The sequence below is a fragment of the Microcaecilia unicolor genome, chromosome 5, assembly GCF_901765095.1.
Source record: "Microcaecilia unicolor chromosome 5, aMicUni1.1, whole genome shotgun sequence".
NCBI lineage: Eukaryota > Metazoa > Chordata > Amphibia > Gymnophiona > Siphonopidae > Microcaecilia > Microcaecilia unicolor.
The window spans coordinates 154104320-154121921 of NC_044035.1; the positions used below are offsets into that span (position 1 = coordinate 154104320).

The 17602-nt window shown below is 44.7% G+C and overlaps 1 protein-coding gene across 3 annotated transcripts in view; it reads right to left on the reverse strand.

The window, feature by feature from the left end:
* Positions 1-17602, reverse strand: part of CCAR1 (cell division cycle and apoptosis regulator 1) — a 268378-nt gene that overhangs the window by 98111 nt on the left and 152665 nt on the right. For all 3 annotated transcript variants that reach the window (XM_030203453.1, XM_030203454.1, XM_030203452.1), the window contains exons 15-16: positions 17346-17426; positions 5606-5809 (exon numbers count right to left, since the gene is read on the reverse strand). In XM_030203453.1, the coding sequence (XP_030059313.1) occupies positions 5606-5809; positions 17346-17426 (285 nt within the window). The remainder of the gene's footprint in view (positions 1-5605; positions 5810-17345; positions 17427-17602) is intronic.

Genomic DNA, 17602 nt, shown 5'->3' on the forward strand with positions numbered 1-17602 from the left:
AGAAGAAGGAAGAAGATTTGATTTTTTATTTTTACAAGCAGGGCACGAGGCGCTGCCTGCGACGCTGTTTCGCCGGTTTTAACGGGACTGAGGTGGGGAAGGAGAGGGGTGAAAGGGACTCGGGTGGGGGTGTTCAGAGGGGAGAAGGGGACTGGGGTGGGGTCTCAGAGGGGAGAAGGGAAGGGGAGGGGAGAAGGGGACTGGGGTGGGGGTGTTCAGAGGGGAAAAGGGGAGGGGAGAAGGGGCCTGGGGTGGGGGTCTCAGACGGGGGACGGGGAGGGGAGAAGGGGACTGGGGTGGGGGTGTTCAGAGGGAGAAGGGGACGGGTGGGGATCTCAGACAGGGGAGGGGGAGGGGAGAAGGGGACTGGGGTGGGGATCTCAGAGGGGAGAAGGGGACTGGGGTGGGGGTGTTCAGAGGGGAAAAGGGGAGGGGAGAAGGGGGACTGGGGTGGGGATCTCAGACAGGGGAGGGGAGAAGGGGACTGGGGTGGGGGTGTTCAGAGGAGAGAAGGGGACTGGGGTGGGGGTCTCAGACAGGGGAGGAGAGAAGGGGACTGTGGTGGGGGTCTCAGACAGGGGAGGAGAGAAGGGGACTGTGGTGGGGGTCTCAGAGGGGAGAAGGGAAGGGGAGGGGAGAAGGGGACTGGGGTGGGGGTGTTCAGAGGAGAGAAGGGGACTGGGGTGGGGAGAAGGGGACTGTGGTGGGGGTCTCAGACAGGAGAAGGGGAGGGGAGAAGGGGACTGGGGTGGGGGTGTTCAGAGGGGAGAAGGGGGCTGGAACTGGGGGCTGAAAAAAGGGGCAGAGAGAGAGAGGGGACAGATCCTAGATGGAAGGGGGAGCAAGAGGGAGGGCAGACCCTGGATGGATGGGAGAGGGAGGGCAAATGGTGGATTGAAGGGGCAGAGAGAAAGGGCAGGCAGTGGATGGAAGGGACGGCAGAGAGGGCAGACACTGGATGGCAGAGAGAGAGAGAGAGAGAGAGAGAGAGAGAGTGAAGACAGATGCTGGATGGAAGGAAGACGGTGAAAAGAAGATGAGGAAAGCAGAAACCAGAGACAACAAACTGTAAATAAAATATATATTTTTATTTTTTTTGCTTTAGGATAAAGTATTGTAGATGTGTTAAATGTTTATAATAGAACATGTAAATAAGGTAATCTTTTTATTGGACTAATTTTAATACATTTTGACTAACTTTCGGAGAACAAAACCCCCTTCCTCAGGTCAGGATAGGATACTGTAACAGCACTATACTGTACTGACCCGAGGACGGAGGTTTTGGCCTCTGAAAGCTAAATGTATTAGTCCAATAAAATGGTATTATTTTACTTTCTATATTTGTTTTATTTCTATTTGTTAATTTGTAAAGTGGTGATTGGTACTTGTTAGTTTTTTTCAAATTTACATCTGCTGTCTTTATATTTTGCACAGTACTAGGGGACAGTTTCTGTTTCTGTGGTGTTGCATTGTATGCAGAGTCTGGCATTGGGGGTTCAGTTTAATTTTTGTCTAAATAGAAAGTTTATGATTACTTATTCTATAGTGGATTAGGGTGTATCTGTGTTTGTGAAAAAGACATGGCTTTCAGTTGGCATTGACTGTGCAGGATCTACGATCTGTACTATTCTGTCTGGTTTCGTTTTACAATAGGTGAATTGATGTTCTAGTGTTCACTGTAGTGTTTAAGATGCTTTCCTTTTCCTTGTGTGACTCGTAGAAATGACTGCTTATGGTATGGTAGAATTGCTCTATAGGTCCTGACTGTTTTGTATTCTTGGCATGCCTAGTACTGGATTTGGGGGGGGGGGGGGTGTTAAAAAATGACCGGCCCCGGGTGTCAACTACCCTAGGTACGCCACTGATTGCACTAAATAAAAAATTAGATAAAATAGGCATCTCTGAGACCTGGTGGAAGGAGGATAACCAGTGGGACACTGTCATACCGGGGCACAAATTATATCGTTGTGACAGGGTGGATTGAATTGGTGAAGGGGTAGCATTGTATATTAAGGAGAGCTTTGAATCAAATAATTTGAAAATTCTGCAGGAAACAAAACACATCTTGGAATCACTATGGATTGAAATTACATGTGTAAAGGGAAAAAGGATAGTTTAGATGGTCATGGATCGTTTTCACACTCTTTGGTAGTGCATTCCACATTTGTGTACCTAAGTAGGAGAAACTGGATGCATAGGTTGATTTGTATCTGAATCCAATGCAGCTTGGATACTGGAGGTTCAGATAGGAACGTGACGCTCTGGTTCTGTTTCTAGTCGGAAGATCTATCAAGTCAACCATGTATCCCGGGGTTTCACCGAAGATAATCTTGTGGACCAAAGAGCAAATTTTGAAGGTAATACGTTCCTTGATTGGGAGCCAGTGCAGTTTTGATCGGAGAGGTTTAGCTCTATCGAAATGTGTTTTATCGAATATCAGCCTGGCTGCTGTGTTTTGGCCTGTCTGGAGCTTCTTCAAAAATCATGGGTCCTGAATCTGGTCTACAACCAATGACCATGATTCCCTTTCTCCCACCTACTTCCAGAGGCCATGAACGATGGCTCTCTTCTTCCTAGTTCAATCCAGGCAGTGGAAGACCCAAGTTGCAGATCAAACCAGGGGTACCTTCCATATGACAGTGATCACCTTAATAACTGGGCCAACCGCTCCAATAAGCATTTTAATAATGTGGCATCAAAAGGCAAAAATCATTTTTCTAAATCTTTATTTATGGAATTTTAATCTTCACAACATATACATAACAGTTTCCAACTCTTGTCATTAATAATGTAACATAATCCTGAACCCCTCATCCCCTCTGCCTCCACCCCCCCCCCCCCCCCCCCCCCCCCCCCCCCCCCCCCATTCTCTGTTTGCTCTGCCCTGGGCTAGGTAATGTACTTCAACTGTAACTCACTCATCCCAGGAGATGCCTGTCCCCCTCTTCATCATTTATATGGTTCCCTCATCCCATCAAATTTGTCGATTTTATCTTGCAACAATGCTGTCAGCTTGGATATATTATAAACAAATTGTAGCTTGATCATCATGCAATCCTAGTCTGTCATTTTAAGCTGTTTCCAGCATTCAGCATTTGCTAGTTATGCTGCTGTCACCACATATCGTACAAACTGAACTGACAATGAGCTAGGCCTGATAATGGTCCATTTAGGAGCGAGACCCTAAATTGCTCTTTACAATTTATGTTCAACACCATATTTAACCAGTTCATTACCTTACCCCAACATTCTATTACTTTGAGGCAGTCCCACCAAATATATTTAAAGGTTCCCAGATCTCCATAATTTCTCAAACAGCCTGTACTGTTTTAAGAAGCTTCTGTACATGTGTTTGGGTACAGTAGCACTGGTATACCATCTTATAACCATTCTCTATCACTATGCTGGAAACAGAACCTCTCAAAAGCCCTTTACACACCTAGCGATAGTAGTAGTAGTAGTACTTCCATTGTACTCCCTGCTCCTTCTCACTCAGATCCATCTCCCACCTTTCTAAAAACTGAGGTATATGCATACTCTGGGTCAGGAGGGCTCTATAGATTCTCATGAATCCACCCAATCGGACATGCTGAAACAGCTAGTTCTAGTGGAGTTTCTTACTTTATCAAGTCTATGAAAGCTGCACTCTTAACAAAGTTTTTCATCTGGTAGTTTTGCAGTCTCTCCTTTTCTTCGATCTCAAATTCATCCTTCAATTCTTCATATGTTACTATTTTCCTTATTCCCACCAGCTGGTCGACTGTTTTTAAGCTTTTCATCTCCATTTACTAAAGATAGCTTTCCCTATTCCAGGCAGAAATTCCATATTACTTTTAATTGGGGTAAGCATGAAATATTTCTTTGTTCCAAGCACTTCGTGCTTAACCTGCTGCCAAACTTTTAGGGTAAGCCTAGCAAACAGGTTAGAGCACTCTCTACCTGTTTTATGAGTTGGGGGAGTATCCAGGGGGTCGTTATTCCCACTATCACCTGCTATGTTTCCACCACTGTTTATGTTTTAATGCAGCACTACTCAAGAATGGCCCTTAATTATGATGATTGATAATATATATTTTTTAAAGGTGGACCATCCCCCCTATTTCCTTTTTCATAGAATTGTCCTCCCAACTTTTTGGGTCTTTTATTGCTGATATATCAAAAGATCTTCTGGTGGAATACTTCTCGAGGTTATCTATATTAGCAAGACAGAAAATAAAAGGTACCTAGGGGAGCACCATCATTTTTATAGCTTTCACTCGGCCCTCTCAACAACCTCTCAGAAAGCAGCTTTTTATAATTGGCCAAAGTTTATTGCATACATATTCCTTAAACTGGATGTTAATCAAATCCTTAGCTATCTAATGGAGGGCTTTGCCCATTTAAGCAGATATTTATCTTTAATCTTCTGTACTGTCTCCTCAGGTAAATTAATATTCAAATCTTCACGTTTGGACATATTTATTTTGAACATATAGTTCTCTCACTGAATCAGAAAATCATGGTTCGGGATCTGTAAAAGTAAATAAATCAATTGATTTTGCACATATTCTAACCTATGTTAATTCCTTCTATACTTGTATTTCTCCTATCCACACTGTTAATCAGAGCAAACAGTAGCGGAGACAAGAGGCTCCCCTGACATAGTCCTTGGCTCAATTTAAAGGTCTCTGAATATCCGTAAGCAGACTATAAAGCTCCTGAACCCACTGTATACATTTTTCACCTAGTTCCATTTTTTCCAATACACTCAAATGACAATACACCTGGTCAAAGGCCCTTTTTGTATCACGTGACATTAACACTGCAGGCACTTTTGGGCCTCGAATCTACAAATTAATTTAAGAACGTTCTATACTGTGTGTTACTGGACACCTGCTGTGTATAAAACTTGCTTGGTCCTCATGCACCAAATATGGCCTAAAGATTTGCAGTCTAGTTACTACTATTTTTGTTAAGATCTTGTAGTCAATTCCTAATAAAGGAGATGGGTCTATATATGATCCATGGTCTTTATGCATAATCATCACGCCTGTAGTTCTTTCTCAAAGAGAGGAGAGGTCCATAGCTTGGTCCCAACAAATTATGGAGTTGAATTAGAGGGTCTACCAACTGCTCACCATCATATTTATAAAACCTTGTTCAGTACCCATTGATACCTGAGGCCTTTCCTTTTAAGAGGGCTTTTCATAGAGAGGGCCATCAATACCTCCATTTTGCTGATAAGTATGTTGACTACCTCTCTATCCTCTTCTGTAATTCCTTTATCTGGATCCCCATTAAATATGTATTTCTCTATTTCTGCCCCAGCAATAGCCTGCTCTGGTCTATACTGTTCTTTGTATTATCCCTAATTTATCTGTTCACATTTGCCCCTGCATATTTTTAACCCCTAAAGTATTATTACTGACTCAATTGTTTTTACTAGCATCACACTTGCTTCAATAAAGATCATTTTCATGAATTCAAGTGACTAAAATGTTATATGTGAGATGTTTTTCACTGAAAAACTGGATTTAATGATGGCACAACCAATAAATCAATTACAATTATTTTTAAAATACGGTTTCCATCATATGCCTGCTGAGAAAGCTAACATGCAACTAACCTCTTTATTATCCTCTGACTTCTTTTCTTCCACCTCCTCCTCGTCCTCCTCTTCTTCCTCTTCTTTCTCTGATTTCTCTAGCTCTTGCTGTTCCTCCTCTTGCTCCTCCACTTTCAGCTGTTTAGTCAGTCGGGCTATTAGTTGAGATTTCAGTCCTTTGGAGCCGAGATTTCTACTTTCCAATTCCTTGCGAAGTTCGTTTACCTGGTGAAAAATTAAACGTATACAGATCCTCAATCGGGAGCAGGGCAACATGACAGTTGTAGAAGAGCAGCCAGTCAGGCAACTAGTTTTGGGTTTCTAAGCAAAGTTCAAACCAGGCTTTTTAATAACAAATAAAATTTGAAGGCAAAAATCCCCAACAGTAACAAGCCTAGAACTGCAATGCCACATAAAAGAGGTGGTTTTCATTTATTTTTCAACGACTATGACCGAAGTCAAAATATTCAAATCTAAAAAAAATAAAAATTATATAGACCTCATCCGAAATTTTTTTCTGGCTCAGAAATCATCCTATATAATAATTCTCACCTCCAACGTTCTGTGCCTGGGGACAGTGGATCCCTGGAGGTGGTCTGCTAGGCAGGCACGCATTGACTTCACTGACGTCATGACAGCTGATTCCAAGGCAAACTCCTCCCCCTGCCTCGGAATCATCTGTCACCTCCTGCGCTATGGCACCCTCAACCCCCCCTTCCGTGAACCTGTCGACCCCCCCCCCCCCGGCCTGCCGAAAACCGCCCCCCACCGCCGTTGTGGACTACCTGTGCTGACGGGGGACCCAAACCCCCGACAGCCGAAGTGCTGTTGTGCCCTTCGCGTTGCTTTCTCAATCATCTTCTCTGCAAGTTCCTCTGCATGCGTCTGACGTCAGACGCACGCAGAGAAACTTGCAGAGAAGATGATTGAGGAAGCAACGTGAAGGGCACAGCAGCACTTCGGCTGTCGGGGTTTGGGTCCCTCATCAGCACAGGTAGTCCACAATGGCGGCGGGGGCCGGTTTTCGCTGGCACAGGGGGGGGGCGACAGGGTCGCGGAAGGGGGGTCCACAGGCCGTAACGCGGTGGGGGGGGGGGGGGGGGGAGAAATTGCCTGCCTAGGACCAGTTTCCTTGCCTTCAGAAACAGGCTTTTACTAGTGATAAATAAATAACTGGATGATGGCATCTGTATATATGATTTAGCACTAGGAGTTTAAAGAGATGATGATGATCAGTCTCTTTACTGAAGAGCAAAATGGCTTTAGTAGCACATATGATACCTAAGGGAAACAAGACAACTTCTGAAGATACTTTTCCGAAAAGTATAACTGCACTACAACAGCTGTAAAGAGAATATTTTGCAACTATGATAATCCACAGATAAGGACATGACAGAAAAACAAAATTAATTCTTTGATTCTTTGCTTCAGTCTTTACCAAGGAAGATACCCATGCCAAAAACAGGATTTTTTTTTTTTTAAATGAAGGTGTTTCAGAAGAAATTAAGCAAATAATGGTGAATCTAGAAGATTTAACAGAGCAAACTGAGAAGCTGAAGAGCAGCCAATCACCTGCACCAGACAGTATTACACCTTAGGGTTCTGAAAGATTTAAAAAAAAAAAAAGAAAAAAAAAAAAAGAAAAAGAAAATGAAACTTCAGATCAGTAGCAATCTGTAACCTATCATTAAAACAGGCCATACTACCCAAGGACTGGAGGGTTACCAGTGTATCAGCAATTTTTTAAAACAAGATCAGGGAGAATCTAGGAGACTATAAACTAGTGATACTGACATCAGTGCCAGGCAAAATAAGGACATTCTGAAAAACAAGCTACTGAACATATGGATAAACATGGTTTAATGGGTCACAGACACCACAGATTTAGCAGAGGGGAGTCTTGCCTTACCAATCTGTTACATGTTTTTGAAGGAATTAATAAGTAAGTCAGTAAGAGTGAATCAATTGATGTGGTATATCTGGATTTTAAGAAAACATTTGATAAAATCCCTCATGAGAGGCTCTTGAGGTAATTGGAACGTTATAGGAAGGGATGCGTTGTGGATCAGTAACTGGTTAAAAGACCGAAAACAGAGAACAGAACTAAATAATCAAGTTTTTAAATGGAGAAAAGGTAAAAAGTGGAGTGCCTCAATGATCTGTAATGGGACCAGTGCTTTTTAACATATTTATAAAATCTGAAAAAAGAAACAAGTGATGTTATCAAATTTGCAGATAACACAAAATGTTCAAAGCTGTTAGATCACAAGAGGATTGAAAGGAATTGCAAGGGGACCTTGAGATACTAGAAATCCATACAGGCAGATGAAATTTAGGACCCCGTTTACTAAGCTGCACTATAGAAGCGCTAGCATTTTCACAATGCACTAACGCTAGAGATACCCATAGAAATATATGGGTGTCTCTAGCGTTTAGTACGTGCTGAAAATGCTAATGGCACCTTAATAAATAGGGCCCTTAATGTGCACAAATGCAAAATGATGCATATAAGGAAAAATAATCCAAATTACAGCTATAAAATGCTAGGTACCACATTACAAGTCACCATCCAGGAAAAAATCAAGGTGTCATTATAGATGATACAGAGAAATCCTCTCCTCAGTGTTATGGTGCTAGTCACTAAGGCAAACAGAATGGAGAAATTAGGCCTGACATGCTAATTTGCTTTCCTTTAGTCCCTCCAGACTGGCACAAATGGGATATGCACTCTGACTAGCAGGTGGAGATTTAGAACCACTAACTTCTGAATTTTGCTATAATCATGCTGTGCAGTTCCCAGATAGTCAGAAACCCGAATAGCCAAGCAGAACTCAAAGCCCTAACTGACCCAGAGGATTCCCTCACAGGTATCTAGCCTCTAAATATTGATAGAAGAGGACCATGACAACCATTTGCTGCTGCTGCCTACACTGCAGAACAGGTTCACACCAATTCATCACCTGCATACAGCCTCTAGAAAATGTTTTCCCGAGTTTTCCTTTTGTTTCTTTTAATACGTCAACGTCTGTAGGTCAACAGAAAATCATCCAACGTCTCTTAGCATCTCAAGAACACTAATGGTTCCAACAGCAGCAGATCCAGGCTCTGTGCTGGTCTGGAGGAACTAAAGAAAAGCAAATTAGTAGGTGAGACCTAATTTATCTTTCTTTAGATCCCTCCAGACCAGCACACATGGGAAGTACCAAAGAAGTGACCATTAAGGGAGGGTTCCTCTAAGTCATGCTCCAGATAAATTCTGAAATTTTCACACTGGGGTCCTTCTGTTCATGATCACCATAACAATGACCCAATAGGCCAGACACAGGAAACAAATGCAGTGATTGCTCACGTCCCGATGCAGGATTCAAAATGGCGGTGGCTCCTGCCAAAATTGGGGCTCCTGCAGATTCCTGCACGCCAGAACTGTCCGCATCAAAATGTATCCCCACAAGGATCCAACTTCCCTCTCAGGTCGGAGTCAACTGTAATGGGGATAACAGGTCATTCATTCCCAGTTGATTTTTGGCTCATCCTGTTGTGATAACCCTGGAAGCAACCTGGGAAGCTATCAGTGACTTGAGTAAAGCCTTATTTGCCTCATGTTGATGAGCTACTGCAAAGAATACAAGCTTTTGAAACTAAGGATTCTGAACATTCTGAGGAGTTAACCCAAGTTAATTATCATTGTGGAGCAATCTGTGATCATGATTAAAGAGTCTCGGTCAGTGACGATTAAAGATGGAATCTATGGAAAATTCTATAAGAAGTCTCAATCTTTGGATGTTGAACTTCCCTCAACTCTCCATGGTTTCAGCCAAACACGTTTAGGAGATATCTTTTAGAAATTCTGAATATACCACAGAATAACCTGCCACCCCTTACAAGAGTGCTTTATCTGCCCTTAAAGGAGACAGATAGCTATCTCAAGATAAAGGTGGTACTGAGATGGATTCGTTAACTGCAACGGCTTTAGTAAAAATTTCAGATACCAAATATGTGGCATCTGCTGCCTTGACTGTAATTTTTGCCTTAACATCAGATAAAGAATGGCTACTGAAAATATTTTATATGATTTTGGACAAATTATTTTTGAATTTCCACATTCATAAATTTTGTTGCTAGAGACACAAAAGAAGAAGAAATATTTTTTCCTATGCGGTTTAGGATGCTCCAGTTGGAAATAGTGTTTTTCTTAAATTTCCTTGCAAATGTATAGTCCATTTTCAATCTGTAAAATATATTTTCTTTGATCCTTGGGTCATGTAAACTTCTTTTCTGACTTCTAGAAGGCTGGCTGTAGGTGCTGTTGTACCTCCTTGAGAATTAGCTCACATTGGGCTCCTTTTATAAAGCTGCACTACCATTAGCGGATTGCTGAATGCAAAGAAGCCCGTGGGAATAGAATGGGCTTCTTCGCATTTACAGCTTCTTTTACAAAGCTGTGCTAGTGACTCCTGCATGGTAAATGAGAGAAAACCCATAGGAACTGAATGGGCTTCCTCTCATTAGCTGCGTGCTTTGTAAAAGAAGCCCTTAGCGTACCACTAATCAGTAGCACAGCTTTGTAAAAGGAGCCCATTGTTAAGCTCTCTTTAAACTATACTTGACTGTGGGTAGCAACACTGTGGATTTGCTTTTAACGAGATAAGGATTTCCCTCCCTTTTTTTCTGAATTATATCTCGGATTTCTTGTAATTGAAGGACTTTTCCATATTTATATAGAAAATCAATCTGGTCACAGTAAATTTTTGTAGCTTGATTTTTTATAACTTGATTTTTTTAACAACATGTTTAAAAAAAATCTGAAAAATTGTTTTTACCTAATGCACAATTAAGCAGTGGCGTACCAAGGGGGGTGGGGGGCGGTCCGCCCCGGGCGCTCGCCGCTGCGAGGGTGCTGCGCGCCGGTCAGCTTCATTCGTTTCCATGCTCCCTCTGCCCCCGGAACAGGAAGTAACCTGTTCCGGGGCAGAGGGAGCATGGAAACGAACGAAGCTGACCGGCGCGCGGCACCCCCCCCCCCCCAGCGGCATGCACCCGGGGGGGGGGGGGGGAGGGGAGGGGCGCATCGGCGATCTGCCCCGGGTGTCAGCCCCCCTAGGAACGCCACTGCAATTAAGCTCTGGAATGCATTACTGGATGGTTTGGTAAAAGTAGCATAGATGGATTTAAAAAAAAAAAAAGTTTCAATAAGTTCTTGGAGGAAAAGTCCATAAACAGATATTAACAAGGGTCGACTTGGGGAACACTACTGCTTATCTCTAGATATAGTAGAGGATCAACAAAGTACAATATGTTGCAATAATTATAGAGGGTAAGTCTCATACATATTTAACGGCTGGTGTCACTTCACTCCCCTGGTAAACCTGTTGCCGTATCGATTTTATAATCATCGACTATTACCCCCAACCTACCAATATCTCAACTTTTTACTCTTTTATTCTTAATGTTATATAAAAAGTTCAGGCAATGTGTTACTTATCTTGACTTTTTCTCAAACGGGTTCGTGAGCACACCCGTTTGAGAAAAAGTCAAGATAAGTAACACATTGCCTGAACTTTTTATATAACATTAAGAATAAAAGAGTAAAAAGTTGAGATATTGGTAGGTTGGGGGTAATAGTCGATGATTATAAAATCGATACGGCAACAGATCCTCCACGAGTACCAGACCTTTGCTTTAGTAGGCTGTGTACCTGTGGAAGATGGAGAGGATCCCCGTACAGCAATCGAATCAAGTCTGCATACAGTGGCCAATCCGGGGCCACGAGAATTATTCGACCCCAGTACAATGCAATGCTTTTCATTACATGGGTCAAGGAGGGAAGACATACATAGATGAGTCTCCAGCCAAGGCTGCAGTAAGGCATCAATCCCCATTCTTTCCAATGGCTGAAGAACTTGGGTACTTTGGCATTTCATTTCGTTGCCATGAAGTCCAGAAGCTGAAAATCCTGGCTGGACAGTTCCCATTCTCCCGGGTCCAAGAAGCGTCTGCTGAGAAGGTCCGCCTCCACATTCAAGGACCCTGCAATGTCAACTGCCGACAAGAAGAGAAGATGTTTCTCCGCCTAACTCTTGAGTGAGCCTGCAGGTCCCGCTTGCCATTGCATTGTTGGAGAAAACTTGGAACAGGGCCCACGCCAGAAAGGAAACAAAGTCGCACAAGGAATTCTGCATTGCCCTGAGCTCCAAGCAATTTATAGACCACTGACACACCCTGTGCCAGATGTAAATTGTAGTAAGCATCCCAACCCAACTTGCTGGCATCCTCACCACCTCCCATTGTGTGTCACGATTGAGGCCGTGCCCCCTCCCAAACTCACCTTATTTCTGGGGATCAGCTTCTTAGCTGGCTTCTGTTTCTTCTGCCTGTCCTTTCTGAGAAAGCTCTGTCTCTGTGTGCTGGCTGCTTCCAGCAGCATGGCTCTAATTGCTTCACTATACTGCACCTGTGTGTGTTGCCTGAGTTAGCTCTGTCTCTGTATGCTGGCTGCTCCCAGCATAGTTCTAATTGCTTCACTATACTGCAGCTGTGTGGGTTAAGCCTCTCTGTGTTTCAGTATGCTGGCTGCCTGTGTCTGGTAGTTGTGACATCATCAGGCAGGGCCTTGATAAGAAAGTGGTGTTCTTCCCTTCAGGGTCTTTGCAACGTTTGCTTTAGGTAGGGGTGGTGCAGTGTGCACTTCTGACTTTGTGTCTAGCTTCCCTGCTTGCATTTGCTAAAGGTCCAGGTTAGTGTGGGTGCAGTGTGCACTGTTGACTTGTGTTTAGCTTTCCTGCTTTTCCCTTGTGGCTCCCCTGCTTTCCCTTTTGGTGCTTAGGAGCACCTTTGGTAGTTTGGTGCGGTGGAGCACTGCTTTAGCTTGGTGCTTAGGAGCACCTGTGTTAGCTTATGTGTTTAGCTTTCCTGCTTTTCCCTTGTGGCTCCCCTGCTTTCCCTTTTGGTGCTTAGGAGCACCTTTGGTAGTTTAGTGCGGTGGAGCACTGCTTTAGCTTGGTGCTTAGGAGCACCTATGTTAGTTTATGTGTTTTGCTTCCCTGCTTTCTCCTTGTGGCTCCCCTGTTTCCCCTTGGTTAGTTTAGTGCTGTGGGGCACTGCTGTAGTTCAGTATATAGGTGCACTGTGTTTAGGAGCACTTCTGTTAGTTTAGTGCTTGGGAATTCTCCTGTTAGTTTAGTGCTTAGGAGCTGTTCTGTTACTTTACTGTTAGGAGCACTTCTGTTAGTGTAGTGCTTAGGAGCACCCCTGTTAGTTTAGTGCGTAGGAGCACTTCTGCTAGGTCAGTACCTAGGAGCACTTCTGTTTCCAGCTTGTTCTAGTATCCTGGTCCCTGTGGTATCCTGTATCCGGTAAGTCCTGCCAGCCGCTCAAACCCAGGGGCTCAACTCCTGGGGGACAGTGGCTAAGTGCAGGTGAAGCTGTACGGACCAGTCCGGTGTATTCCAGTCCAGGGTGTTCCTGTCCGGTGTGTTCCAGTCCAGTGCAGACCAGTCCGGTGTACTCCAGTCCAGGGTGTTCTGGTCCAGGGTGTTCCAGTCTGGTGTGTTCCAGTCCAGTGCAGACCAGTCCGGTGTACTCCAGTCCAGTGGGTTCCGGTCCAGTGTGTTCCAGTCCGGTGCGGACGAGTCCGGTGTCCTTCAGTCCAGGGGGTTCCAGTCCATGTGTTCCAGCTCGCTGGGCGGTGCCTGCAGTCCTTGCCTGTGCCGGTGTGCTGGCCCAGTGTTGGTTGGTGGGTTTTGCCTGCTGCAGTCACTCCTCGTCAGCAGCCCAAGGGCTCACGTTTGCTCCAGAGCCCGTCCCCGCGGGCTCTGAACCTGAGAACCTGACATTGTGTTACCAGAAAGGGAGCTCCGACGGCCAAATTTTTGGGCATCAACCACTACTACATACTCCGTCTGGCAACCAGTGCCCAAGGAAGATGAAAGTCGTACTTCTGTGACACTGGAGACCAGCAGTTGAGAAAAGACTCCTGTAAAGGCCGCACATGAGCCCTTGCCCATGGCACCACTTCCATCACTGTAGTCACTTACCCAAAACCTATACGTAGTTCCAGACCCTGGCCTGACTTGATGAGAAAAAGACAGATCCGCTGAACCAGCTTTGTTCTCCTGTGTTCTGTGAGAAGGATCCTCTCCCTTGCTGTGTTGAACAGAACGCTCAGATACTCTAGTGCCTGTGATGGAGTTAGTCTGCTCTTATTGAAATTAAGCACCCAACCCAATGACTGCAGAACAAGGACAACTGTCTGTCGCCACCACGCTGTCCAAATAGGATGACGCATGAATGAGTCAGTCATCGAGAAACGGGTGGTCTGATTCCCTGGTGCCAAAAGAAGGCCACCACTACTACCATAACCTTGGTAAAAGGTTCTTGGTGCCGTTGCGAGACTGAAGGTCAAAGCCCTGAATTGGAAGTGATGGCCCAGCACCACAAAACATAGAAACTTCTAATGCAGCAGCCATATGGGTATAATCGAGGGTAGTGAGAAATCCTCCTACTTGAACCAAGGCTATGATTGCTCTTAGTGTTTCCATGCAAAAGCAGGACACTCGGACAGCGGTTTAGATCTAAGATTGGAAGAAAGGTGACTTCCTTCTTCCTGTTCAGCCTGGGGAATTGGAACAATGGCCCAGAGCGCCAGCAAGGAATCTACGGTGGCCTGAACCTCAACTGCCTCAGTTCCCTTTCGACAAGAAGACTTCAAGGAGTGACCAGGTGAGAGAACTCCAACTTGTAACCTTTTGTAAGACTATCCAGAACCCACTTGTCTGATGTGATTTTGGCCCACTCCTCCTGAAGATGTCTTCCCACCAAAGAGAAGAGTGGACTAGCCTTGCATCATTGCGAAGCTCGGGAAGCATTGGTCGCTCAAGCTGACTGAGAGGAGGACTTCCTATCAGCATTAAAGGAAGACTGGCATGACTGAAAGTGGGACTTCTGATCATATTGCTGACGACCAGGCTGGTACTGTCTGCTGTCTCGAAACTGAGAGCCCCCTGATGATGGAGAACCAGAGGCTTTCTGCTTATCCTCCGACAACTGCTTAAGCTTAGTTTCCCCCAGTTCTTTCACCAAGTTACAGAGATTTTCTCCATACAGTCACTTGCCCCAAAAGGGCAGTTTAACTAGACATGACTGACGCTGCATCCGCTGCCCAGTGCTGCAATTAGAGCTGCTGCTGTGCCAGCCAAAGACATACTGTGGGCTGTAACCTGTAATGTGTCATAAATAGCATCTGCCAAGTAGGGCAACCCCACTTCCAGCTGTGCATTATGGTGCCCCATCTTGTACTGCAGACTGCTGATGCCATTTCAGGCACACTCTTGCCACAAACAAGCTGCAGATTGTCGCTTCAAAGACTAAACAGGCCACTTCAAAGGCTTGTTTCAGCGAGCCTTGTAACTTCCTATCCATAGGTCTTTTAGGGCAGTGCCCCCTTTCACCAGCAAGGTGGTCTTCTTTGTCACCGCCTTAACAAGGGAATCCACCCTGGGAAGCTGCAATATCTCTTTCTCCTCCGGAACCAATGGGTAGAGGCGAGCCATAGGCCCTTATCACTCTCAACCTCATGTCCAGTGGGACTCATTCTGCTGTAATCAGGTCCTGAGTGTCAGGAGGCACTGGGAAGGCCCTCTAAGCCCCCTCATGATCGACAAAAGATGGAACTCCTGACTCTGAAGCAGAAGGTTCCTCAATGGAAAGCACTGTCAGTGCTTCAGAAATAAGAATACTGAGCTCCTCTTTACGAAACAAACTCAGTACTTTCGGGTCATCTCCCTCCTCAGGAGGGAGCTCTCCCTCATTTAATGGCTCCTCTGAAGAAACTGAGGCCATAACAGATAAAGAGGGAGAAGCAGAGTGCCTCATCTGCCCACTCCTGAAGATCTAAATGAGATCTCTTAGAAGCCAGAGGGGTAATGGGGTGAGAAACTGAAGCACCTTGCAGCGAATCAAACTGTCGTTGCTTCAGTCAATAGGCCTGGTGTAAGAGCAATATAAACTCCAGAGAAACAAAGATTTCTATGCAGCTAAATGCTCAGTGGGGCCCTGCAGCTGTGTTCCACGCATAATCAAATTGTTCCTCACTGCCAGTCGGCCCCGACAAAATGGCACCCATTCCTGCACTCTCCTGCATCAAACTGCAAATCAGCCCTGCTGGAGAGACAGAAGTCCCCAACATATTTGGATGCTGCGCCAAATCCAAAGATGTGCTGCTGCTGCTGACCATTTCTCCGCATTCCGCGGATTCCCAGCTTGCACACAATGCAATGCCCCAATGCCAGCCAGTGGGTCCCACAGCGGGAACACTGCTTAACTGCCTCTGCAGGAGTCACCGTTCATCCTGTCACAAGTGCCGCACCATAAGGTCCCAAGTGGTTAGTCTGGATCCTTCCCCTGCATAACATAGAACTTGCAGCCCTCCAGGTGGTTCTGAGTGAAACTTTAGTTGGATTTACCACTGCTGGCTGCTACCCCACAAGCTCACAGTCTCCACAAGCCTTCCTTCAGATGAGACAGAATCAAGCTTCATAATTTGTCCCACACACTCCAGTAAACCTCTTTCCTTCTCCAATCTCTCTCTCTCTTTTTTTTTTTTTTTAAAGGTTGTTGTGCTGGAAAGGACAGCTCCACAGGAAACAAGGGAGAGGTGAAAGAAGGGAAGAAGTAAATTTGCGGGGCACCAGAGACAAGGATCTGAAAACTTCCAGATAGGACTCTGCAGGGTCAAGCCACCCACAAAGCTCAAATGGACCAGGAGCAAATCACTCAGAACCAGAAGCTGAAAAGTGTGTCTACCCAATGGAGATAGTAAAAACTGAGGAGCTGGACTAGATGCCAAGAGAAATATATGTCAGCTCAGTCTTCAGCTCTCCATCTCTACCTGCTGGTTGATGGATGCACCTATCCCACAGGTTCTGGAATAGTGGGAAGCTATGAAATGGAAGGTGTGTTTTGTCAAGCAAGCCAAACCACCACAAGGGTGGAGGTACACAAATTCCTACGAAAAGTAGAATCTGAGGAAAGGGGGAGTAGGAGGAGTAGGCTCTTGAACAACACTAGTAGGCAACGTACATTAGGAACAATCTCTTTATTTAAATATACACTCGACTCAACACAGCCGTGTTTCGGCGCTACAGACACCTTCTTCAGGAGTCTTGTGATATATAAATATACGAATATTAAGCTCAAAGAGAATGAAAGCAAGGCTTCTGCTACAATTGTAATCCTTCTTGCCACCAACCGATTCTGACCTAAACAGTAAGGGGGCGGGGCGTCTGTAGCGCCGAAACAGGGCTGTGTTGAGTCGAGTGTATATTTAAATAAAGAGATTGTTCCTAATCTACGTCGCCTACTAGTGTTGTTCAAGAGCCTACTCCTCCTACTCCCCCTTTCCTCAGGTGTGTTTTGTCACCACATTTCTAGGTTTATTGAGCTAAAAAGAAACAGAACTGGGTGGGTTTTTTATAGGCTTGAGTATACACAAGATAAACTACATTTCTCTTGCAAGCCAGAAAATCAAGGACTTTTTCACTTTTATGAACATGTGTCCACAGAAGAAAGTTGGATACCACCTTAGACATATCATCCAAACACAGCTTTGATCTTATGATACAAACTCACATACATTGTGGGACACAGAGAAAAAATTTAAAGTATAACATTAATTCCCCACCCCCTCATACCCTCCCTCACCCCCCCCCACCACCAAAAAAAATCCACTACATCATTCACAAAATCCCACAATATCAACAGCTACCTTCATTGCTTTTGGATCAAGTTTGGACCAGTGAGTAGGAGTAGCCATTTCTTCATCTTCATCATCCTTATCCTCTTCATCCTAGGGCATAAAATTATTGTCATCAAGCAGAGAAATGGAGAAGAAATTTTCAAAATTTCTGTTGGTCTGTGCAAGAAGCAAGATCACAACTGTCTGAGATAGTCTCCTCTTAAAATCATTGGTATGACCACATCCACACAACCTATCACTGTAACCGATCATTGCCACTCAGCCAA